Source organism: Accipiter gentilis, chromosome 7, assembly GCF_929443795.1.
Source record: "Accipiter gentilis chromosome 7, bAccGen1.1, whole genome shotgun sequence".
Taxonomy (NCBI): domain Eukaryota; kingdom Metazoa; phylum Chordata; class Aves; order Accipitriformes; family Accipitridae; genus Astur; species Astur gentilis.
Window position 1 is genome coordinate 25563787 of NC_064886.1, and position 25629 is coordinate 25589415.

The 25629-nt window shown below is 46.9% G+C and overlaps 1 protein-coding gene and 1 long non-coding RNA gene across 4 annotated transcripts; one reads left to right on the forward strand and one right to left on the reverse strand.

Moving 5' to 3' along the window:
- Nucleotides 1–2128: 2128 nt before the first annotated feature.
- Nucleotides 2129–5737, reverse strand: IRX5 (iroquois homeobox 5). 2 transcript variants are annotated; one of them, XM_049806302.1, is made up of 3 exons: nucleotides 5295–5737; nucleotides 3639–4044; nucleotides 2129–3357 (listed from the first exon to the last, which is right to left on the reverse strand). In XM_049806302.1, the coding sequence occupies exons 1-3, from the start codon at nucleotides 5541–5543 to the stop codon at nucleotides 2582–2584; spliced, it is 1431 nt and encodes a 476-aa protein (XP_049662259.1). In that variant the 5' UTR covers nucleotides 5544–5737; the 3' UTR covers nucleotides 2129–2581. The 2 variants fall into 2 exon arrangements, with proteins under 2 accessions (XP_049662259.1, XP_049662258.1); XM_049806301.1 differs by having other exon boundaries at nucleotides 3639–3816; nucleotides 5295–5661.
- A 2268-nt stretch (nucleotides 5738–8005) lies between these two features.
- On the forward strand, nucleotides 8006–22942 carry LOC126041063 (uncharacterized). 2 transcript variants are annotated; one of them, XR_007506763.1, is made up of 6 exons: nucleotides 8006–8111; nucleotides 8595–8650; nucleotides 12841–12945; nucleotides 13694–13860; nucleotides 14112–14241; nucleotides 21526–22942. It is a non-coding gene; the product is annotated as an uncharacterized LOC126041063 (long non-coding RNA). The 2 variants fall into 2 exon arrangements; XR_007506762.1 differs by lacking the exon at nucleotides 12841–12945.
- Nucleotides 22943–25629: the final 2687 nt, after the last annotated feature.

Here is a 25629-nt window from a genome sequence, read left to right on the forward strand (position 1 = left end):
TAGAGCGACAATTAAAAAAAAAATAATCCATAGCTAGATGAATAATTAAAACCTATTTATTTTGAGATAGTCTTTCCACTGCGGGACCTGTTGTCTCCGGAGCGCGGTCCGGAGGGGCTTTGTCAGCTCCCTGCAGCAAAGGGCGCTCGGGAGTTCCGCCCGAGTTCAGCCAGAGGCAATGTCTGCCGGGAGTCAAGGTGCCGGGAAGAGCCCGGGCTGGAGGCGACCCGCGGTGGTTTGCCTTCAGCCCCCCACTTCGGAGCTGCTCCTGCCCGGGCCAGCTCTGCCCCTGTGCCTCACCGCGCGAACTTTCTCCCGTTTTAAACAAGGCAGGTGAGTCCGGTAAAGCTCACCGCTGCGCGAAAAATACGCCGTCCTGCGGGTCTCCCCGACTGGAAATAAAAGATCCAACCGAGGAATTGGAGCGTTTTTTAAAAAATCATTTATAATTTATAAAGTGACAAAATAACATACTATTATCCCAGGAATATTTGATTCTTTACACATTCGTCTTGAAACAATTTTGATTTTAAACCAGATTATCTACAAAGATCGCATAACCAAGTGAACACGGACTGCATCTTTGAAACAAAATACAAACTAGTATTTAAAATCCCGTAAAATGTAAATATGCATGAGTAAACCTGTTACAGCTAATAAACGGCCCTGACAAAGTTGAAGACATTACAAAATAATTATCTGTCTCGTAAAGGAAAAAAAAAAACCCCACACAAAACGGAGGGGTGTCTCGGCACCATCTCCAGCGGTCCCAGCGATATTCCCATCACATTAAGAGCGGCGATGCGGTCGCGTACAACTGACACCCACAAAATCCGATCTGAACAGGGCAAAACCCGTCCCCGGAGCCGGATGCTGGAACAGTTCCTCGCCGTTATTTGTTCGGAGGGTGCCCGGGCTGCTCGGGTCACCGCACCGACGGGGACTGACTTGCGCTTTGAGGTTCCGCGCCGGGTGCCCCTGGGGAGCACCCAACTCGCTCAGGAACCCGCTCTCCCCCTGGCTTGGGCTGCGGAGCGGCAGAAAGGCGCCGCGAGGGCTCAGGGTGCTCTCTGTGCCCGTACGCAGGGGACGTCTGGCGGCTGCGAGCGCCCCGGTGGCCCGTCCCCAGCCCCGGCGGCCGCCGCGGTCTGCCACCCGCTGCGGCGTGGCGGGCGCTGCGCGGAGCGGGGCGCGGCGGCCCCGCGGGGCTCCCGCACGGCCGAGCGTGCGGCGGGAGCCAAACTCGGGCCGAGTGTGACACCTACCTGCCAGCGCCGGGAAGCACCGCGCCCGCGGCCGGCCCTGCGCGGGGCTGCGCGGCCGCGGCCGGCCGCCCAGACCGCGCCGTCCCGTGGGCCGAGGGCAGCGGTGCAAAACGCGGGGGGGGTGGGGGGAAAGGGCCGGGGCCGAGGCGCCCCCCGCCGCAGCGAGTGCCTTTGCCTGTGCAATCCCCATCCCCGGCCACCGCCGCAGCACCTCTGCAGCGGCGACGCGGGCTAAATCTGGCAGAAAATCGAACTCATTAGCAAAGTTCACCAGCTGATTGCTTTGCATAAAACGCGACACTGATTGGAAGTAATTAGGTTAAAAGATGGGACTGCGCTTCGATTTGGTGTTTCTAACAAGTGCTTTTGTGCGTGGCCTGAGTTAAGCCTTTACCTCCGGAAACAGCGTCCCTCCCGCGCCTCTCCCCGTTCCCGTCCCGGTGCCGCTGCCGCTCGCTTCTCCCCGGCCCCGCAGGCGGCTCTCACCGCCGGAGCCCGACCTTTTAGAAATCGTCAGTCACTTTGAAAAAGGCTTCGGGTACTACGGTAAGGTCCTAAAAGGAGCCCTGCGTCTCTTTTAAAACGTGTATTTATTTTTTTTTTTTTCCCCCGCAGCTATGCACGTATCTGCCCGGTGCAAAAAAAGAGTGGTTTTGATTCTGTTAAAAATCTCTTTTAATTAAATATTTGCATTTTACAAAGGCGGCTGCAGTTTTTTGTATCTAATAAGTATAACCTATTTCCTTTTTTTTTTTTTTTTTTTTGCATTATAGTTTAGCTCACACCCAGGAAAAAAAACAATAGGCATAAAAAATTAAATTAAACTTGTATATATATATTTTAAAACTATGAAACAATTCGGAAAAAGACACAGAAATGTATATATTTATATTACGAAAACAACATTAATGCCTGTACAGGTGTCTTGATTTCATAATTTACTTCAAAGATACTGTATTATCAATTTAAATACAAAAAGCTACATTAAATATACAGAATAAGATTTAATACAAATCTTTCCTCTTTGTGTGTGTGAGAGAGAGCGTAGCACTCGTTTGCTTTTCACTTGGTTAAGACATTTCTGGGCTGTTTCCACCCAGCCATTTCCAATAGACTCTATAAACTTTTGAAGGGGGTGCTGGGAGGGAGGGGGCAGCTGGTCTTTTTCTGTTTGTTTTGTTTTTCTTTTGGTAGTGGAAAAATAACTGCCAGAGCAATTCATTATTTCTCTCAATAAATTAAAAAAAAAAAAAAAAGAAAAAAGAAAAAAGAACAAAACCACAGTCCCGGGAGGGGGTAAGGAGGAGAAGCCGATATTAAATGTTGGACATACCTTTCTTCAGTTCGTAAGGTGAGTCTTTGCAAAGGTCTACTTGGGACTGGCTCCTGATCATTTTAGCGTCTTTAGCCAGGCTCTCGGCTCTGCTGAGGACAGTCTGGTTTAATCCATTGAAGTGGGCGCCGGGGGCGGCGGCGGCGGCAGGGCCGCCGGCGGGGTGCCCGTGCAGGGCCCCGAAGGAGCCGTAGTTCGTGTAACCCGGGTAGAAGGGCGCCGTGTAGTAGAGCGGCCGCGGCAGGACCGCCCCGTTGGGGAAGGGGCACTGCGCCGCCGGCGAGCGCGGCCGCGGCGGCGAGCGCGACGGGCCGCCGCCGCCCAGCACGGCGGGGCCGGGGGGCGCCGCCTCGCCGCCGGCCTCCTTCGCCTTGTCCGCCGAGGTGGCGATCTCGGCCAGCGACCAGAGCTTGGGCTTGGCGAGGGCCGCCTGCTGCGGCGAGTGGATGACGGAGGCGCCGGTGGCGGCGGCGGCGGGAAGCAGCGGGTGCAGGTCGGAGGCGTGCGGCGGCCCGGCGGCGGCGGAGGGCGGGCGGTACGGCGGGGGCTCCTCGCCGCCCGCCGGCGGCAGCCCGCGGCCCGCCGGGCACGGCCCCCGCGGCGAAGAGCCGGGCGCCTTGGGGGGGGCGGGCGGCCCGTCGAGCCGCTCCTCAGCCGGCTCTTTGCAATCCGAGTCGCTGAGGCCGCCCTCGGCCTCCCGGGGGCCGGGGGACTCCTGGAGGCGCTCGCAGCCCGGCGCTGCCTTGGGATCCGCCGCTCCTGGGGAGGGGGGGGGGAAAGGAGAGGGGTGGGGGGCAGCTCTCTGGCTCGCCCTGCGCCCCCAAACCCGCCCACACACTTGGCCACCCACCCCCCCTCTTCCCGGCCCCGCCGTCTCCAGGCCCGCAGCGCTGCCCTCCGGCTCCCCCCCCCCCCCCCCCCCCCCCCCCCGGCCGCCCCGGCTGCCCGCTCGGGGGGACAGGCCGCCCCCGCCGCCGCGCCGGGCCGTGGGCAGCCCCGAGGGCGCGGCCGCGGCGTCCCGGCCGAGCCCGCTGCCCTACCTGTGTCCGGCGTCCCGGGGTCCCCCTTCTCCTCCAGCTTCTGGGGCTCGTCCTCGTCGTTTTTCTCCAAGTCGATGTTCTCCTCTTCCTCCTCGTCCTCGCTGCGGTTCCGCGGGGTCCAGGTCATTTTGTTCTCCTTTTTGAGCCGCCGCCGCGCGTTGGCGAACCAGGTGGAGACCTGGGTGAGGGTCATTTTGGTGATGATGGCCAGCATGATCTTCTCGCCCTTGGTGGGGTAGGGGTTTTTCCGGTGCTCGTTGAGCCAGGCCTTGAGGGTGGCCGTGGCGTCCCGCGTCGCGTTCTTGCGGTACGCGGGGTCCCCGTAGGGGTAGGAGCCGAGCGGCGCCGCGTACGGGTGGTACCCCAGGGAGCCGGCCATGCCCGGCGTGTGGTCGTAGGGCGAGCCCTGGGGAGAGAGGGGAGAGCGGCCCGGCGGGGCGAGGTCAGGCGGCCGCGGGGCGGCAATGACACGGCAAGGGCAGCGCCAGGGCCTGCCCGCGGCCCCTGCCCGCGCCCCGCTGCCTCTCCCCCGGCGCCGGGCCCTGCCCCGCTTCTCCCCGGCTCATTGCCGGGAGAACGGGCGGAAGGGCCTGGGGGCTCGCCGGGGCCGGCAGGCTCCAGCCCCAGGAGGCCACCGGCCGCCTGCAGCAGTTCAGCGCCTCTCCCCCAAATGCAGGCGCGGAAAAGCAAGTGGGCAGCGCGGCGTGGGGGCGGACAACGGCGGGAGGACCCTTCCCTTCCCCCCCCCCGCGCCGCGATCGCGGCGGGTAACCTGCCGGGCCCAGGCGGCCGGGCCGCTCCTCTGCCAGGCCAGTGGTGGGAGGAGGAAAAAAATAAAGGGAAGAACAGAAAAGAGAAGAGAAGAGAAGAAGAAAAGAGACAAGAAAAGAGGAAAGAGAAAAGCAGGAAAGGCAGAAAAAGGAAAGAAGAAACTGCGAAACTCTACCTAAACCCTAAACAGAGGGGAGAAGCTGAGCAAAACTCCCGGGGCTATGGGGGGAACTGCGGGGCAGTGGCGGCGGCCGCAGCTCTGCTGCGGGGATGCCCCGGGCCGGCCCCGCGGTGCCCCCGCAGGCGCGCACGGCGGCGCAGTGCCCTGCTTTCCCCTTCCCTTCCCTTCCCCGCGCAGCGCCCGCGGAGCAGCTCGCGGCCATGGGATTAGAGCTCTGCAAGATTTAAGCAGCCTAATTATCGCCGTGCAGGGGAAAGTTGCCTGGGTTTATCGCCCGGATTTTTCCCATCGCCGGCCGCTGCTGGGTTCCTTCCCTTTTCAATCGCAACCAGCTAATTGTTGCGAAATTACGACCGCCGTTTTATTAAAAAAAAAAAAAAAATAATAGTAATTTTTTTATTTTTTTTTTTTGGTGAGGGAATGAAATCGGTCCCCGCCTGCCCCAGCCCCGTCTCGCCTGGGCCGTGCCGGCGGCTCCCCCCGCGCCCGGCCCTGCCCGCCGCTGCCGCCAGCAACAGTGTGCGGCAGCAGCACGGGGCGGCGATGCGGGAAAGTTGGGCGGCGAGGCGGGGAGCCGCGCTCCCTTTTGTCCCCGATATCTCAAAAATAAAATCGGAACAAAAAGCAGGCCCGGGAGGAGGGGCAGGCGCCCGCGGGATGCCGCCGTGCCCGGCGCGGTGCCGGCTGCCCGGGGCTGCTCTTACCACGTAGGAAGTGAAGGCGGCGGCGGCGGCGGCGGCCGGGTCGGTGCCGTACTGGAGGTGGGAGTTGTAACCCGGGGAAGGGGCGGTAAAGGCGGTAGATCCGGCATAAGGGGAAAAAGCGGAGCCCGAAGAAGATCTCCCAAGTTCATCGGTCCTGGGTCCGGAGATCACGCTGGTGCTGTACGCCGGGCAGGAGTAGAGAGCCAAGGACGCTGACGGCTGGTACAAGTAACCCTGAGGATACGACATGGCCAGGCGCACACATATACCCGGGAGCCCAAGGCGCCGGGAGGGAGCCGCCGCGCTGCTGGGCTGGGGCTGCTGCGGCCGGGGCTTCGCGGGCGCCTCTCCGCCCTCGCCAGCTGGGCAGCGGCGGCACCTTGCTCTGTGCCGGGGCTGCTGCTCCGCGCTCGCCTGCAGCCTGGCACCGCTTCCTCCTTTTTCTCCCCCCCTCTCTTCCCCGTCTCTTCCCCCCCCCCCCCCTCCCCACTCCTCGCTCTCGCTCTCTCTCTCTCTCTCCCCCCTTGCACTGGGGGGCTTTTTTTTCCCCCCCTTCCTCCTCGCTCTCGCTTTCCGAAGGGTCCTGCCAAGATGCTAAGTTGGAAATTGCAGCTCCTGACGCCTTCTGCGCGGCCCGGCGAGGCTCCTCCTTCGCGGGGTGTTGTCAGTGGAAGGACTGGCAGGACCCCGCTGGGCTGCCGCGGCCGGGCCCAACCAGCGGGAGGGCTCCGCGCTTCCCTCGGCCCTCCCCAGCGCTCAGAGGCTCAAGTGCGCCGGCTCCTGGATTGCAGTCACCTCCGAGCCATTTAAGATCAGCTCCAACTTTCTGCATGTGCTAAATACCGTGCGGAGCCGCGCTGCGCCGGAATGCAAGCCAATCAGTATATGAAAAAAAATAATAGATATTTAATAAGATTTATTAGCCGCCCGGCTCCCCCCTCTGCGCAGCCACCCCTCCTCTTGCTCTCTGCCCCCTGCCCCTCCCTCCACTAAATCACTGGCGGTGGAATATACGCGGGGTGTGTACGGCGGCGTCAGTTTCTCTTTTCTACACAAAAAGGGCGATTTTCGGCGGGGAGCGTCGCGCCGCAGCCCCGGCCGCTCCGGCAGCGCTGGGATGCGCGGCCGGTCGCGCCGTCGGGGCGGGGGCCGCGCCGGGGCCGCCCCGCCGCCGGACCTGTTGCGGCGGCCGTGCGAGCGGAGCTGCGGCGGGGGGGGGGGTCCCGGAGCGCGGTTTGGCTTCGCGGAGGGCTCGGGGGGCCGTGAGCGGCGCGGGAGGGGTTTAGTCTTTCCCGGCGCCGGTTCCGGGAGAAGGGGAATCCGGAGAGGGAGCGGTGGGGGCGGAGGTGGGTCCGCAGAAACGGTTCAGCATGCGGGTTTGCCCGCGGATCTGCGGAATACAGCAGGTATCCTTCCCCTCCCCGACTCATAAAAGGGTCGAGGCGAAAGCAGATTAAAACCATACGAAGCGGGATAAATCCCCGCCGATCAGGAGATGTAATCTCCTTTGATTCCACCAGATACATTTCCCAACAGGAACATACCCGATTTACTCCCTTCTCGCTTTTCTTTCCCTCGCGGCGGAGGCAAGGCGCAGCTCCCGCCGCCGCGGACCTTGCCCTCCGCCGCGGCCCCGGCCCCCCCGGGACACGCGGGGCCGGACCCGCCTCGCACCCGCCGCGCCTTTCCCGGGGTTGGGGGCGGTGATACAATTAGTTTGTTGTTTTTTGTTTTTGTTTTTTAAATCTTGTAACTTTTGCTTCTCCCGGCCCTAATTCCTCTCGCCTCTGGCCCCAGCGGGACGGACGCGGAGACGTGAGCAGGGGAGGTGTGTTTTGAAACGGGCAGGCCGGGGCAGGAGCTCCCTGGGTCGCGGAGCAGGCGACACCGACGCCGCCCCGCTCCCTCCCTCCCTCCCTCCCTCCCTCCCTCTCTCCGGGGCTCTGTCCCGGCGGCAGCGGCCACAGGCCCCCAGCCAAACGGCGGAGCACAGCCTGAGCCTTCCCGAGCAGCCCCGCTGCGGGGCCGGGGGCGGGCGGCGGCCTGGGCCGAGGGTCGACGGCGCCTCGGCGGGAAGGGGCGGGGCGGGCAGAGAGCGCTCTCCCCGGTGTCCTCGGGGGGGGAATCCCGGCAGGACCGGGTGCCGGGGGCGGAGGGGCGGGCGCGGCCCGCACTACACTACCCAGCAGGCCGTGGCCCCGCCGGTCTCGCCCCCGCCCTTCCCGGCACACGATTGGCCGTCCTGCCGCCGGCGGTGGGTCCTCCCCTTCTTCCATTGGTCGGGGGAACTGTCCTTCAGCGCGGGGGGGAGGGGGTGTGGAGGGGCGGTGGCGGCACGCGGCGCGGTTGCTGGGGAGTCCGGAGGCGGCGCTGACAGGACGGCGCGCGGAGGCGCTGCGGGGCGAGGCGGCGGCGTCCCGACCCGGCCGGGCTCGGCTCGGCTCGGCTCAGCCCGTCCCGTGGCGGCTGCGGGTCGGGCCGGCCCCGGCCGGCGAAGCGAGGCGAGGCGAGGTGAGGAAGCGGGGCGGCAGCGGCGCGGCGGGACCTCGGGGCCGCGGGGCCCGGTGGCAGCGCTTGCCCCGCCGTGCTGGTGCGCCCCCTGCCGGGCGGGCCTTGGCGCTGCTCCGCGCGCGGCCGGCGGCCGTGCCGGCTGCCCGGGCCCCGCGGCCGGCGGGCGGCCGGGCGCTCCCGGGGAGGCGCCGGCGCCGCTGTCGGCCGCGGTCGCGGGGCCGGGGCCGGGGCCGGCGTCTGTCCGCGCCGGGCCCCGCAGTAAGGCGGCGACCGCGGGAGCGGCGTACGGAAGCCCGGCGAGCCGTGGTGAGTCTCGGCACCTTCCTCGGTGCCGCTGTCGAACAGCGCTTTGTCTGGGGTTTCCCTCCTTGCTCTTCTCCCCCCCCCCCCCCTTTTTTTTTTTTTTTTTAATTTATCTCTTTTTTTTCTTCTTCTTCTTAATGTGGAAGCGTACGGTCTGTTTGAAATCCATGTGGGTTCTGCCCCCGGTAACGGGGAAGGGTCTATCACCGGGTTGCACGCTCTCTTACATGCTCAATCCACACAGGTGTGCACTTTCATCAGTTTTCAGCTGCACGGTGTCACTGATATTTGTCCCTGGGTTAATTTTAGCTATCGCTTTAAAGCACCGCATTTCTGTTTCCAGTCAAAAGTGCTTCTGTCATAATCCTCTGACAACACCCCTTGTTCGAGGAGTGAGGTATCATCGGGTAAAGTTTTATATATTTAACATTCATTTTATAAGTGAGCAGAATAAGTAACCGCTTTTCCTTCCCCGTTTCTTTGTAGGGGGAGGCTGACGTTCTAACCATCTTCCCATGGCATCTGACGTTTTTGAGGAGGAGGTAAGGCTCGTGTCATGTAAAATTACCCTCTTTATTTCTGATGTTCTACTAATCTGGCTTCTGTAGGCGTACATTTTGGAAACTGGTGAGTTCATGCATACTTTCATGGATTGCAACATAATACCAGAGCTGATTAATAAATGGCAGTGATAGGACTCTTATGCCATCAGGATTGTAAGTGTCTATCAAACCAACATTCTCACTACATTATGCCACTACTATATTCTTTGCAGTTTTAAAAGAACTGTAGATAATTCTTCAAGATATTGAAACATTTACTTTATAGTTCTATTGCTGTGGTTGTCACCTTCGCTTTATATCAAATTTGAGACTCATTTCTTAAGGATGTCTCTATTTTCTGCTTTATTTGCACATTGATAGCTCTACTGAATGACTAGTCACAGCAACTTTTTCCTCTGATAGAAGCATATTAAAATGGGAAAGCCTAAGACTAATCTGCTTTACAGGACTTTTCAGCCTTTGATTAAAGGGAAATGAGAAGTTTGTTTCAAGGCTCTTGTTTATGTAGTTCTATCAGCTCTGTTAACAAATATGAGGTTTGAGGATACATTTGCTGCTTCTCTTCATTTTTACTGAAGGTACGTACATTTGAAGGTATGGACAAATTCTTGGTATCAAGTGTTTGTCTGCTTTGCAGCTGCCAGAGAAATGATATTAAAATTCTGTACTTTATATATTTTTGTCATAACTTCCTGGAATCGAAACCATTAATGCAATAGAAGAAACATTTACCATTCAATTCCTACTTAATGATGGGTAGGATTTATAGGCTGGCTGTGCGCTCTTCATTTTATTTAAATTGAGACTTGTGAATTTAAATTCAGCCTGTATAAATAAGTAATCAAAGTCACTATTTTTATAGCCTTCGGTCTGATGGGCTGGTCCTGCAAAGCTGTTTAGAATGGTCTTTGCTTACTTTAGTAGTGGGACTCTAGTGGTGTTTTTGACATGAGGGGAACTTGGATTTGAGATGACTGCACAAAAATGTGGTGACCCAAAATGTAGCAATATTTGAACCTGCATATTTGTTTTTCTACACTGGTTTCATTTGCATAATTTCATTTAGGGTGTGCAAACATACATCGTATAGCATAAAACAGCTTAATAAATCCGTGCATGAACATGTAATAGGGATCAGCTGTGAATATTTTCTTTCGGGGAGGGGAAAAAGAGGCAGAGTGATCTTGAAAATAACAGCAAACTATATTTTAAAAGTACAGCCACTGGTAGGCTCTAACTGTAAGTTGTTCAGGTGCAGGTGGCTTGTAATGGATGGAGTTAAACTTGGGTATCTTGGATATGATACACCTTAATTTAATTACTTTAATAGCTACTTTCTGTTGAAACTTTAAAATCTAACGATCCTGCTTTTATTGCAGTCTTTAAAGATCTAATCGTTCTCGTGTGTGTCTGAGATGTACAACTTAGTGCAAGGAGAGGCAACAGATTGGTTCCGTCATACGATTTGGTTGGGTTTTTTTGAGAGTACTTAAAAGATTATGATGGATAATGCTGTCTTGCCAAAGAATGCCGACACAGGTGTTCATCATTATCTTAATTAAGATCCTGAGAAAATGTCATCTTTCGGCATGAATTATGAAGGGAGATGCATTAGAGATCATTTCAACCTTTTTTTTTTTCTTTTTACAGGGGTAGATGAGAAGGAGGCTGTCTTCTCAAAACCTTTTTGATATTTCTTTATCAGAATACCTGACCTTAGACACTTACTGAATAATTTGTTTCTCCACTCCAATTTGTGAATATATTATCAAGAGATCTATATGTGATGTTAAAAGGGATCCTCTTTAAAAAAAAAATTAAAAAATCTCCCCCTCAGATACTCTGTTCTGTTTAAAGCTGTCCCTATAAACAAAATACTAAGAGTCAGATGGTGGTGGAAATAGCTGTTGGAAACATCTGCTAAGGGATGTTTTATACAGTGTATTTTAAAGTATTAACAACTCAGAACAAAATAAATATATATGAATATTTATCTTTTTAATTAAGCATGAAGAGAAAAAAATTTCCTTTTCTCACCTTCACACAACCATGGAAGTAAAACTAATTAGTGTGCAAGAGGAGGGGAGGGGCTTGTGGTTTTCCGTGTTGAATCAATACATTATTAGCTGAGCGAGAGCTAAAGGAGTGCATCTAAAATATTGGCTGAAGCATCGGCCGTAAAACTTAGGGACGATTTCCTGCAGGCACTTACTCATGTGCATGTTGCTTTTGGCTTCTGTAAAATGAAGTGCTGGGAGTTACAGGGTCAGTACTTGCAGTGGAAGTGCCCATGTTTGGTGGCTCTAGGTGAATGATCTTGGGAAGAGCTCTGCAAGACACCCTTAACTTCTCTGTTGATCTTCTGCCTGCACTTACTTTGCCCAACACTCTACTTGTTAGCACTCTCTGTGTTTGCAGTCTGAGACCGAGGTGTAAACTTGCGAACACCTAGAATAACTCTTCTATGTCTAGCAATTGGATATTAGGTAGCTTAGACTTTTTCTCAGCAAGCCTTTCTATGTAAAATCACATTTTTGTCTGCGAAAACAAACCTGTTTATCAGTCTCAGTCCTTTTTTTAAATTGCATCAGCAAACCTGTTTAGTATGTGGAATAAAACCATACACAGAAGTGCAGCTGACAAGCCTTTCAAGCACATAGTTACTGTATTGAACATGTAACTCCAAAGATCTTGACAGTATCATGGGAGAACCTGAAACTGTGTTTCAGTTTCCTCCAAGTTTCCTGTAATTAACTTAAATAGTGCTATTTGCTTGAATTTGTTGGCATAATATAGACTAAGTTAAGGATGTCTTTAGGGTTTATTTTGCTTACAGTTCCACAGGCATATGCAGAAAATAGACTCTCCTAATGGTTGACTTTAGTGGAAAAAATGAAAAACTGCTCTCTTTCATGTCTAAACAAGTTTTTCACTTAAAGCAAGCCACATCTACTGTTAGCTGGCCCCTTACTGTTAAAGAGAAGCACCTCAGTGGGAAGGATGGCTGTGGCTCCCTGTGCCATTTTATGGGACATGCGTGTGCCTGTAGCTTTCCATATGGTGGCAAATGCCCTTTTGATTGCAGGTGCTGCAGCGTGGTAGGAGGTCCCGTAGAGGTGGGTGACTTTTAGCAGTGTTGTGTTCAAAAGGGTTTGTGTTTTATCTACTTATATTTGCAGTCCTTATGACTGCATTTGCAACAGCTTAGCATTACCTCTCTGAGGATAAAAATAAAGCCAGGTCGCATTTCTAGCCTTACACCCAAAGAATTCTTTTTAGCAGGTAATAATTTCTGATTTTTATTAATATTAAAGCTTTTTGGTTTCTGTTCCTTAATGTGGACAATGCAGATGCGAATGATTCTTGAAGCTGTTTTCTGCAGATTAAAGTGAATGTATTTGTAGAGTCAGAATATTTATTTTTTTTTTTTCTTTTCTCTCCATATAAATGATTGTTTGAGGGGGAAAAAGCAAGCCAGTCAGACCTTTCAAGGTGTATAAGGATCATCATTACAGAGACTTTACTGTACTAATAAACTTGTGACTGATCACTCTCCTATTCTTCCCAAAGGAGAAGCATCTTCCTGAGCTCTTCCCCCTACCCCCCGCCAACAGCGTGAGAACTGGCTTTTTCCTTTCACAAGCACATCTTTTTCTCAGTATTTCTCAGCATTTCTATTGCAGATCAAGAACCCAGCATTTACCTCTGAAATATTCTATGCTGACATCTACAGAACTTTTCATGCCCTTCAGATTTAATTTTGTATAGAATAATGCATGGTCTAATATGTAGGTCCTTTGTTTTCAGTTAAGCTGTATTAGGTAACTATGCTCTTCTTTCATATCTCATAGCAAAGTATCAATATCCAGATGGCAGTGTGCTGGGCTAAAATAGCTACAGGCTTGGCTGCTACTGTAAAGCCAAGAACTAACATTTAGCCTGTGTGATAAATAAAACTGAGGTTGTGACTCTTGGCGTATTGGAGTTGTACTAAATAATGCTACAGTGCTGTTTATTACTGGTTTCATTGGATAATATGCAGCTATAAAACCTGCTTGAAGCTTTTATTAAGAATACTCTGTCATTATGAAAAGGTGCCTACAACGTCTTTATAATATTGACGGTGCAAGAATTACTTTGTTTGTGCTGACTTCCTGGCTGTTGTCTAGGGAGGACCTTACTCTGTCCCAGCTTCTGTAGGCATCGGGTTCCATGAATGTCTCTTGAGAAGAGGACAGCTCTGTAGACCCTAGGTTTCAAAACTTATTTTTAAGGTATTTTTTGCTCTTTTTTTTTTTTTTTTTTTTTCTCTTCAGTTTATTTCAGTATTTAATTTCTTGCTGCAGTTAAAATTCAGTTGATATTCTCTGTGGTATAAACTGTGCTACTGTGTCCCGAAGTAAAACTTAAACCGAGGTTACCCAGATAGTTGTGTGAGAGGAGGTTGCAGAATGGCTGAGAGACTTTTATACTGGCTGAGAAGGGGATGGGAAGACTTAGTAGTAGGGAAGGGACTAGGAGTCTTGAATCCTGGGCTTGTTTTTTTCATTCAGTTTCTGACACAACCTATGACCTAGATTTGTTCATGTCACCTCTGTGCCTCTGTTTACCTAATTGGAACCCTCTGCTTTTCTCAGAAATGTTCAGATTTAAATTGGTGTCCATACTCATATAATTTATTAGGCTGTTGTGCTTTTGAGCAAAAGCAAGTTATTAATGCTATTACTGATGCATTAGCTAAATGTCATTAAATTTCCATGTTCCACAGATCTTTGATTTCCATAGGCACCTGTTTGTGGTGCACCTATCAGAAAACGCAGAATTGAACACCATCCAGTGGGATGTGGTACTAACATAGTGTCTGTGGGATTTAGCAAACATGCTAGATCAATGGCTGAAGAAACATTTGCATTAGTCTGTAATCCTTGTTTGTAAGAGAAACCTGCTGTCTAAATTAGTGATAAATACTATCTTTTTGTTCCATTTCCCCGTTCTTCATATGTCCATTTTTTGCCTTTATAGCATGCACCCAAGAGCAGAAGCAGCAAGGTCCATGTTGAGGAAAATGAATCCAGCAGTCCATCCTATCCTGTACCCACCTGAGTACAGGAAGAGATCTCATACAAAGCCAGAACGCATCTGGTCTTGCAGCTCTTTTTAACCATATTAAGTCCTATTTAGAGTTAATGGTAAGTAATTTGTTTTGTGTATGTTATGATTCATTAAGCAAGGCATTACAGTAGTGGTGCTTTCCTGTGTGGTACTGGGTTCTGTCTCAAACAAAATGTGGAATTAATGTTTCCAGGTACATCAGCTTTAGTCCTGTTTCTGTTGAGAAAATCATGTGGTGCAGATGACAAGCATTGTAATAAGGCGTGTTTTTTTGTTGTTGGGGGTTTTTTTGTTTTTGGTTTTGTTTTTTTTTTTTTGTCCTCTCCAGATGAGCTCAGTGAGACTGGTCTAAGCAATGCTGAAGAAGGGAAGAACAGAGTTGGAAGGCAGGAGCTATTTCAAAGCAGGATTCTTCTTTCCGTAACACCCAAACATGAAGACTTTATAAACTTCATTAGGTAGAGTATTGATAATAGTGTAATATCAGTAATATTGCATGATATAATATTGCACTGCTTTATTGTTCAGTGATCACGTGGAGCTGCATTAAATAAATGAATATATACTATTGGCTTAAATGAACATTATGAGTGAGAGAAGTAAATTGAGAAGGTGGGTACTACAGGAAATGCTACTAGCTTTTTTTAAGCCAGTGTCTTCTTTTTTCAGCTCTTTCCATAACCTGTAGTTCTTTTGTTTCTTGAGAAAGATGGAATGAAGAATAATACCTTTTAATTCAAAAAAATTGAAGCTAGTTCAACTTCTTAACAAGAAAGACTTCACAGTCCTCTTCTTAGCTGTTACAGCATCTTAATGCTTTGTCCAGCAGAAAATAGCACTCACCATGCTGAACCATGAACTCTCCATAAACATCTGTAGTGCTGCAGCATGTGCTGCCCTTTCTTCTCAGGGCTTCCCTTGTCGGGGAGCGGTTGTGAAATGTCTGCTGTGGTGTGGCCCTCTGTGACCTCTTGTGTCCAAGGATGGAATTTGCGAGTCTTTTTCTGTCTAGAATTTGTGGGAGCTCCCTCCTGAGCCCAATAGTTCTCAAATATTGCAAGAAAAGATCTGACAGTGTTGTCTGGGAGATGTGACTGACTTTATTATTATTAACATTTATTAAGTGCCTTACAATGGAGGGGAAGAGTCATTGCCTTCATTTTTACAAATAGGATAACTGGCATGTAGGAAGAATGGATCTCTTCTATCTTCTGTGATTCTTGACCCACCTAATTAGGTGATTGTCACAAGAAATAACAACCTGGCTCAGGGGAATGGCGCTAGGGAAAGATGCTGACACATTCAGTATGGCACGCTGCTTCTTCCTCCCAGAATGGCTTAATGTAGTAAGCAGGGTCTTCCCTCTGTGAGTGTTGGTTGGCCACTGAGGAGATTTAAAAGGGCTGATGATCCTGAGGCTGTCTCTCTATTGGATGGCTTCATTATAGATCTCATCCAGGGAAAAAGTGAGGTACTGCAAGTCATTTCTAGGAGCTACTTTTGGTTTTAGTGATTACTCACCCTCTGCCGCCTCCTGCTTCCTTTCACAATAGTGGCCTTTCCCCAGGATAAGCTGATTCACTTCACAGCTGGTATTTGCAGTTTTCCTGCACTTAGTTAGCCTCTAAGGCAGTAACTGTTTCTTCTGGGCTAAGACTTTTGTGTCTTTTTTTTAGTAGTTTATTTTGCTAAGAAAGAGAATCTGTCCAGCTGCTACAAACAATAGTGGTTTTGATGTGTATCAGTAAAGAGTTAGAGATGTGTGTTTTCCGTGTAGAAGATAAAGAGACATAAAGCCTGCTTTAAAGGAAGGCAAACCTTGGAGAGGTTTACTTAGATGTACAATATGCCCTGTTCTTTCATTTTTAAAAAACACTATTAAGGGATTTCTTATTTCAAGAAAAGAGAAAATAATTTCTTCTTTTTGATTGCTTTTTTTTTTCCTTAGTCTCACAGTTGTGAGATAAATATCCAGAAATATGAGTTGGTAAGGTTAATGTGATTAAAATGAATATGTGATAACGGGCTCTGCACATTAAAGATTAAGAGCTCAAATTATAGACTCCAGAGTGGAACACTCCATGACCATTTGCAAATTTTGTTTGTGCAAGGAATGTAGGCTTAGGCCCACAGTTGCAGTTGCACAACAATTTCATCCTGTCTGCTGCTTTTTTTGTCTTGACTGATCTGCACAGAAGTCTCTCAAACACTGTAGTATCAGGGTGAAGATGTAGTTTGGGGTGAGGTGGGGGAACAAATGAGGAAATAATTTCAGTCCAAGCATTAGTGTTACTCTATAAAAATAGATTAGTTTTACACAAATGATTCACATTTACAAAGATCAGTTTATAGCATTTTGACTGCGCAGTAGTTAATTCTTTATGTATAAATTGATCCTTTATACAAATGTAATTCCATATACAACAGTTAATCTCTTTGAGTGCAAGTTGAAAATATATTATCAATTAGTTTATGTAGGTTATGGCTTACTTTCCTCTGTACTCTGCAGTGGTTACCTACACTAAAGTTGAGTCGGTGTGTGCTTAATGAAAATTAGATGTGAAATGTAATATGTCGAGGACAAAGAAGCATTGAAATCCTTATTGCTCTTAAAAAGACAAAGGTACCTCAGACAATTCTTTCTTAATCTCTTGAGAATTTAATGTGTAATTCTGTTATAAGCAATTTGGAGTGAATTAAATTGAAATGTTTTTAGAAATAGTATTAGTACCAGATACTATTGCTCACCTTTTGTGAAGCCTAGTTTTGTTTTAAAATGCTTTGTGTTTTGAGAGGCTGATTTATAGACAATCTTCCATTGAGAAAGAAAAGTATCTTGGACTATCATGGAGGGACAAGCCTAGCTGTTATATCTGTGAAATTTGCTAATGTTGCAACCATTTAAATAAAGTGTTTGTTTATATAACAGCAATGGCATTTCTCCTCCTCTTCCTTGTGGTTTTGTCCAATAAGATGTTATGAGTGGCAGTTGCAGTGACTGCTAAGTGTTTAAATGATGACACCATTATGTGAAGTGATTTTGAAATGAGAGATTCCAGCCAAGAATTACATCTGCTCTCATCTCCTTCAAATCATATTCTCTGGCTGTGCAGATTATGATTGATTTGTTTGTGACAGATTGCAGGAAACAGTCATTGATTTTTCAATATTTTACCTTAAAATTATTTACAGTTGTAACCAAGGGGAGGTATTTCCATGGGCTGTCAGCCCCTGAAAGACTGGGATAATATTCCCTGCTCCCTGACAAGACAAATTACCCGTAATGAGTGCAGTAGCTGAAGGGTATACTTTTATTTTAAAATATGTCAATAACCCCAGTGACTAAACGAATATTGATTCAGCATAATGAAGCCTGAGTAATGTGAAAATGAGCTCTTCAAGGAGCATGGTAAAGACTTTCTTTTTAGCTTGTAGCAAGAAGCTTTTCATTCTTTACTGTTAGGTAGTTGAAATGTGCAGCCTTAAACAAGTCAGCCTTAAACAGTAGTAATATGCGGAATAATGTAACAAAAGAACTTGGTGGTTTTTTCTGTTTGTTTGGTGTTTTTTTCCCCAAGTTCTTTTTCTGCAATGTGTTTCAGCAGATCAGACGTTTAAAGGGAAAAATGCAAGTTTTCCAGGGCAAAGATGGAATTCTATTGGTGTTAACGTCTTTTGCAATAATATTGTTCAGCCAGCCTAATGGCCTTTTTTAAAGTGGATTCTGCATATATGGGCATGGAAATGTATCTAAATAAACTGTAGATATAATTTCATATTATTGACTTCTTGGACATATTGATGTGTGTTCTATGTGATTGGTCTAATATTCTTGTCCTTTAACAATTTAGAATAGCTGGTTTATGAGAACCTAGATATACTGTGTTATAAAACTTAGTTACTGTAGTGCACATTTTTCTTTCTGGTGCCTTGTAACACTGCATGTTTCTTACCAAATGAGAATTTTCAAGCAGTAATTCATTTAAATTACAGTAATTTATGCAGTGCCATAGGTGTGGTGTGGAAAAGCATCTGATAGATTAATACGGATGTACTTCAGTTGTTCAGGGTAAGGATTAGATTAAAGACCATGTTGAGGTACAATTTTTTTAACATTAAAAATATGGAATGCTAAAAAAAAAATTATCATCTGAAAGGATCAGTTTGTCATATTCGAGAGTATTGTGCAACGTTGGGAGGGCTCTACAAAAGCACTGGATATAAATAACTGTGTAATCCAGACATACAGAAAAAGATATTTTCTTGAGGTGTTTGTGTATAATATGTCAATTATGAAATAATGTCATAGCCAGAAGCATTTAGTGAGCACGTTTGGGCACGAAGACGACTTTCCTTATTTTCTGAGGACTGACTTCAGTTGCATCCAACTAGCTTGTGAAAATCTTCAGAAGGATGTGTTCCTATCCACACAGGTGATTTTTTTCAAATGTCATTCCTTTAGCATAGCTAGAAAGTATTTCAGGAGGCACTTGAGAACCTGTGGCATTGAGAGTTAAATGGCAACCCTGGAATGTGAGATAAGTTGCTGTGTTTAGTTTGTTAATTTTCAGAAAAATGTGATGTGATGTACGTTTGAGTGGGTTACAACTGTAAATAATTGTAGGGGGTTTGTGCATAACACATGGGATTCGCAAAATATTGGAGAATCATTAATGGTGAAGAAGTAATAACCTCAAATATAGCAGTGACAACAGGAGAATTTGGGGCTATTGGAAATTAAGGTTCAACTCAGTGTTATTTGATGCATCCCAAGTTCTCTGCCTGTTCTCTTTGTTTCTGTACCTTTTGTTTCTTTGGCCAACAGCAGGAGATGGGAAGGGAAGGTCCTCTTTCGGTAGCTTTCCCACAGTAGCGAGGAAGAGGGAGACTGTTCAGGGCTGGGTGCCAGTTCTGATGCAGACCGAAGGGCAAATAAATGTTTGGTTTAACTAATCTCCTTTTCCTGAATAACACTTGCATGAGCTCAGTGGTACCAAACTGAACAAAAGCTGATGCTGCTGGAGCTAAACCAAAGTGGGCTCTGCTTGCAAGACATTGCCTTGTTTCACTTGCAAGACAGGTAGCATCTCTTGCTTTGCTGCCTTTCCCAAAGATGAGTTTGCTTATTAAATACCTGCCTGCCTGGCATTCTGGTTCAGGCCTGAACTGTGTGCTTGGCACTAATGGCAAATGGTGCATTCTAGGCTGCAGGAAGCTGACAAATGGCTTGGAAGCTTTGTGGGTGATACTGGAGATTTCTGGTGATGGTACCATAGAAGCTCTTAAGTTTCTTCACACATCCCCTTTTACTGTTAGAACTGCTACAATTGCTAGTCCACTCTCAGGTGACTATGGAGGAGGAAAAAAAACCCCAAACAAACAACGATCTCGACACATAAACCCAGTTGCTGTTCAATTAGGTAAAAGTAAAAGCAGAAAACACTGTGAAATGAAGGCTACTGGTAAGAACAGAGTAATCTTTTGGCAGAGAAGAGGCTGTTGATAAATCATGAAGGGCTAATATTTAGAGGTCGTATGTCCCTTGACACTTGGGGACTTGCAAATTTTGACCCGTTTCAGTTCATTTCAGGCCTGACATGAAGACAGTGTCTAAGTACGTTCTTGTAGTGGGAAGGTGGTGCAGTGTTAATGGTGTGGGTGTTTTTGTGTAACAGTTCAGATCTCTATACCTATTTAATTGTCAGATTCCACTATGAATAAGGTGGCAACCAAAACCAGTGGTTAATTCCCCCCCCCCCCCAGTTTATTCTACCTCTCTGTTCTCTGCTCTGCAGATAAACTATGAACTTGTTTTAGTTGATGGAAGGGGTGTGGGAGTTGGGAGGGCATGTAAATGTAGGTGATGGAAATCATGCTAACTGGCCAAGCCTTCCCCTACTCCCCATCCCTCAATTTCTTTGTTTAAAATCTAAGAACTAATATGTGATGGAACCAGAATCAGAGCAGCCCATAAGTGGGCAGACAGCGCTATGTAGACTTTGCTAATCTAAATGTCCTGGTTAGGTGAAACCAATTCTTTCTGCCCTAAACTATGCATGTTGAAGTTGTTGTTTCTTTTTTGCTTTTATCAAAAGCAATTCCGTATATGCAGAATATTCACATTTTCTTGGCATGACCATATTGTGTACTAAAAGCTTTCACTAACTTGAGTGCCGATAGTATCACAGAGTCTTCGGTATGGTGGTGTATGGTTTATGGTGAACTGTTAGAGGGAGACAACCCTCAAAAAATGAGGCGGATCCAAGATGCTTTGAGAGTCTTGACTAAGTGCAATGGTTAAAAAGGCATGGCTGATTTAATGCATGAGTGTTGAAAGCTGTGTCTGGACTTATGGAAACAAGTTGAGAAAGATGAACTAAATTGATTGTTGATTATTTTCCTATCTAAATTCTGGGAAAAGACGTATTATGCTTTGCTGTGGCCTTTAAGTAGGGTCCACAGTGTCCCTTTTTTGTTTTGTTAACTTCTCTGTTAACATGAAGTGTCATTCCCCAAATGAAGTAATGTCCTTGGGCTAGTGGCAACAGCTGGAGTTGCAGAATTGATAAATAATTCAGAGAGGGATAAAGGGTAGGGGATTTTTTTGTCATTTGAATCTTTATTATGTGCACACATTTCATTTTAGATATGGCATCATTTGAATTCATTTGGTATGATGATTGCACTGACCTGTCATATTTATTTTGATATCCCTTCGAAGGACCATATGCTCTGTCCTCGGCTTGAGGAAGGATGCAAGTTGCTAACCAAAAAAGCATCTACGATCCTGTAGGGATGTAGACCCTCGCTTCCCGTTGTCACGTCAGTAGATGTACAGCTGCAGTGCAGTAGAAGAAAGTGTAGTTGTTGCATCAGTGCAGTGACTAAATGGCAGTATAGTCTAGCAAAAGGTGGAAGAAAGGGCAAAACCCATCTGCATCAAGGTGTTTTGTGGCATTAAAAACTCAGCTGTCACTGCGGACCAGTTGGTGTGAGGAACCTGGCATGTGGAAGATGGAAAAGATTAAAGCCAGCTAGAAATCTGCCAAGGTGGAGGTGTGCCATGGTAGCTTTAATGTGGGAATACAATTAATTACTTTGTATGTTGGAAGTGGGGTTGCCATGCACACAGCCTTCTGGGGATGCATGGGAGTTAGTCTGGTTATGCAAGGCTCAGGTCTTTTTCTTTGACCAATCCATGACTTCCTTTTGTCTTAAAGAAGCTGTGTGCTTAGCCAAACAAAATCTTGGATAATATTTTTTGGAAAAAGATGCAGTTGTAGTTTTCCTCTTTGCTAATTCTGTTGTAACCATTGCATCTGGTCCTTCACTTATTTTGGTGGTATGTTTCTGTGGACAAGTGGTATATTTTCCAGAAGTTACAGAGAAATCTACCAGTTTCAAGCTCAACCATGTCCCGTAAGTAATGAGCTGCATGATAATGAGTAATGTCTGGTTCCTACTGGCTAATGCACTGGCTGGTATTAGCAATTCATAGTTGGTAGGTAACAGGACCTTGTTAATGTTACCTTTGTATGCGCTGTTAACGTGATAGGATGCAACCACTACAATATTTTCATGGTATGAGGTGTAATTGCAGCGGTGAGTGGTGATTTGTATGAAGTAGATGGTCCATTGTGCTCATGCCAGTGGCAGAAGGAAGCCAATTAAGTGCAGGTTAGTGAATAACTAGAAGCTGTGAATGCGAATGATAACTGTATGCAAAATTGTTTCTTTTCTAGATCCTGCCATCAATGACTGAGCCTCTCTGAAATCTTCTTATCAGTTACTGCCGAGATGAGAAGGATAACAGGAAGGAGGAGTGCTTAAGTGGTTTTAATGACAGTTAATTTCATCTATTTATCAAATGACAGGTTGTTTTTTTCCTCAAAACTCGATTGTCATGACAAGATGCTTTTGGAAGTCATCTTTGTAAAATAAAACTGACAATTTTTAGGCTACAAAGAGCTATTGTATCTTTCTACACAATGTTGTCATTATGGTAAACCGCTGGAAAGTCTTTATTTTTGAACTAATTTAGCTTGCATACTTCATTCATTTATTTGAATGTCTGTTGAATGCCATGTGAAAAGTTTCTTGCCAGACTTCTTTTATTCAATGGAATAGTTATTCTTACAATGCTCAATTTATTATGGTCTAAATTACTGTTGCCTTAGCCTCCTGCAAAAATGTTTCTTTTTAGTAATTCTTAAACAAATAAGGAGTGAATGAGGTTTTGTCCCCTTCATGTTTTGATCAGCGTATTTTTCCTTTCAGTGAAAGCGTCTTCAGTTTTCAGAATGACACTATTACAAAGAAAGGTGCTTTGCTTTTTTTCTTTTCTTTCTCCAAGAGACACTGTCTTTTGTGCAATGATTTTTTAATATGTACACTCCCAAGATGTAATTACTGGAAGGAGAAACAGAAGCTGTTGGGAATGTCATGTTATGCCAAATTAAGAATTATTAGCTCTTACTTTCTCTGCGATCTCTTCGACTAGAACTCGACCTATTGCGTCTGGCTTATGCTTTGACTCTAGTGGAACTAATGTGTCCTTGGAGTAGCATTTTAGAGTAACTTCAGATTCATGTTTTTTTTCACAAGTCTGCTTTAAACTGCTGGGATTAACTTCAGAGAAGGTAAGAGATACAGCCTCCTTTGTCAGCAGCTGTGTTAGTTAAAGAAGGAGGCTTCATGCATGCATGCTTGCTCACTCTCTCCTGGAGGTTATTGTCCCTTCTAGGGAAGCAAACTGAACTGCTTCCCTGAGCACACCCAGACTTATTTCAGCCAAAGTTCATCGTATTATCAAATAGTTAACTAGCACCTTGGGTCATTTTGATGAAAGGGCAGGCAATGCACAGACCAGCTGCACAGACAGCGTATCTGGGAAGGGTGGTGTGTTGACAAGTGGGTTGTTGAGGAGTTGTTGTTGGTGTAGTCTTTTCAGCAGGTGCAGTTATATCTCTAAGATGTGGTAAAAATTGGACGTGTTAGAAGGCTGTGCAGTTCTGTCATGTATAATATTCACATTTCAGGGACATACTGGATAATATAAAATAAACCTATGCGCTTTGACTTACTCCTTGTGCGTGACAGTGTGAGTGGAGAGAGGTGGTGTGAGTGTGTGTACATGACAGGACACCTATTTCAGGAAAATGTTTCCATTATCTGGAGAACACACTGTTGTGCTTTACTCATCAAAGAAGCTGCCTAAAGCAACACATGCTTCAGGAGAACTGTTTTTGACACATGGTGCCCTGAACTGCCTTTAGTGAAGAGGGGAGAACACCTCCAGCAGGAGAGGCCACCCCATCCACTGCTGCTTCTCTGTCTGATATTGCATCAGTAGATGCTGGAGTCTGGTGAGGCATCCAAGCTCTTGATGTTCCCCATGCCAAAATTAGAACGGTACCAGTGATCTCTAGTACTGGAAGGCGTACTGAGTAAAAACAGTGCACTAAACTGCTCCTTTAACACTGACCCTTCTTGCAAGAAGGTGGTGGAGTGTAGGTGCTGTCTCACAGATGGCTTGAGCGTACAAAGAACAAGAGGCTTTCTGATCTGTCAGAAACCTGAGAGCAGCAACACTGCTTATGTCTCCTCTTGGGGCACTGCTAGATGAAAAGAACTCGGTTCAGTCACAGAAAGGACTGAACCTCCAGCTCTGCTGGTGTTGCAACCACTATCTTTTAACTGGCCATATGCTAAAGAATGAGGAAGTATGCACTGGCTTCTCTTATATGCCATATGTAAGGGAGGAAAATAATGTGCTACGTCTGGAAAGGAACTGGTGTGTAAGGAGAAGGTGCTGCTTTGCAGGCAAAGAACCGCCTCGCCTCCCCTGGCTGGTTTAGCCTTAGCAGCACTACCATATCATAGTGCCTTCAGGCCGGAGCCTGCATCTGCTGTTCTTTGAATGTGGGTCTGAAAAACAGTGACATGTAGGGATGAAGCCTGGCAGGTCTTAGGACTCAGGCTTACAAAGAGATTTGGGAACGTGCACAAACTTAGAAGTCGCTAATATTTTAACATTGTATGTAAAAAAAAAAAAAAAAAAAAAAAAAGTAGATATGTTATGACAGAGTGTGAAACCTATTGCTTTTCTGCCAAGTTTTGAGTTAACTTGGCTGTGTACTGCTGTATGTTGAGAAAATGTTGGACTCTTCAGTCAAACTCTTTCTTACCCTTGTTAGCCTATACTTGCAGTGTAGTGCTCGGTGCGTGCATAGTTCAAGGGGGCAAAGCGCCAACCACATAGTTTCTAAAATCCTCAACTTGCCCCCGATCCAATCTCTGCAGCTCTGCGGTGGAGGAGGGTGCAGCTCCAGGTGTGAGAGCTGTGCCCTGTGCCGGCAGCCTGGGGTCAAGCTACAGCTGAGCTCTCGGCATCTGTGCCGAGTTCAGAAGTGATGTACCTCCTCCAAAGGACTGTCCAATGTCTCCCCGGACCATGAACTAAGGGGAAACGAGCCTCCACAGCTCTTTGACACAGCCCATAATTCATAAAATTTTTTTATCTTAATATGGGCTATTGTAGTACCAAGTTTTAAAATATTTAATGAAATGCTCGTGATTGCCTAATAATCTTTTTGCCTGCTTGAGTGGTAATATGTAGTTAAACCACTATTGCAAAATGACATATGTCTTATGTAGATATACCTGTCATGGATATGTTATGTTGATGAGTAAAATTTTACATCCAAGCACTTAAAATGATCAAATACTATAGTTAAGACTGTCATACTGTTTATGTAGCGCTAAAAAGAAAACAAAATACAATTTCAGAGCAGACAGATTTATTTCTTATAAATACTCCAAATAATAGGTTGGTTTCAGCTAGACTTCCTGGCTCTTCAGTGATTGCTGCATTCGGTACGAATCTATCAGGCTCCCACACATAATCATGTGTTTATTATTATAAACACATGATTTCTATGTATGTTCTCCACAAATATGTTGGACAAAACATAGTTTACCTTCTTAACTGGTACTATATAGGTTACTTTCTAACTCCTTTGACTTCAGTTCAAACTTGGTTGAATAAAATGTGCATTCCTGAAAATAATCTTTACATCTGTGATGTGACAGGTGATTTTATATGACTGTTTTCATACTCCAGACAAAGCAAAACATTTTCAAGGCAACATGTGTTGACAATATACAGAGATAAAAATCTGCTAATGACAAACTCTAAGGTGCAAACTTTTAGTAAAAGCAATGAATCATTAGAAATTATTAGAAAGGGAATAGTTGATTTTCTATCTTTTGAATTAAGATGAAATGTCTTTAGAGGTATATGCTTGAACAAATGGCTGGGTGGGGTGGAGGAATTCCTCACAGGCTTCTGTGGCTTTTGCTACACCTGGGGTCAGACTGGGCCATCTTAGATGTCCTTTTGGCTTGGAAGGGAGGAAGGCATCTCGGTGTAACAAGTATCTTCACAGCATAGCAGCTTCCACTGAAAAGTTACTCAAAGTTACTTACACTTCTCTCTAAAAAAAGATCTGGGAGGGACATGGCTTAACAACTAATTTGGCAAGGTTCCTGTCTCCTAACACCGTGCTTTTTTCAAAGATCCTCTTTCACCTGACTGCTTAGCTCTGTAGAGTGTTATGTTTCATCGGCTTTAGGTAGGTTGCTTTCGTTCATCCATCTTCTCCCCCTGCCAAATTAATCAAACAGCTCATGAACGGGTTTTTTTCCGAGCAAATGTCTTCTACAAAGGGTATACTTCTACAAAGTGTAATGTTGCCTTGCTGCTAGAAATAATTATTAGGTTTAAAATAATCTGACAGCATCCTGCTGTGTATAAATTAGGTTTGTTCTCTATTAAGATTAGTTAG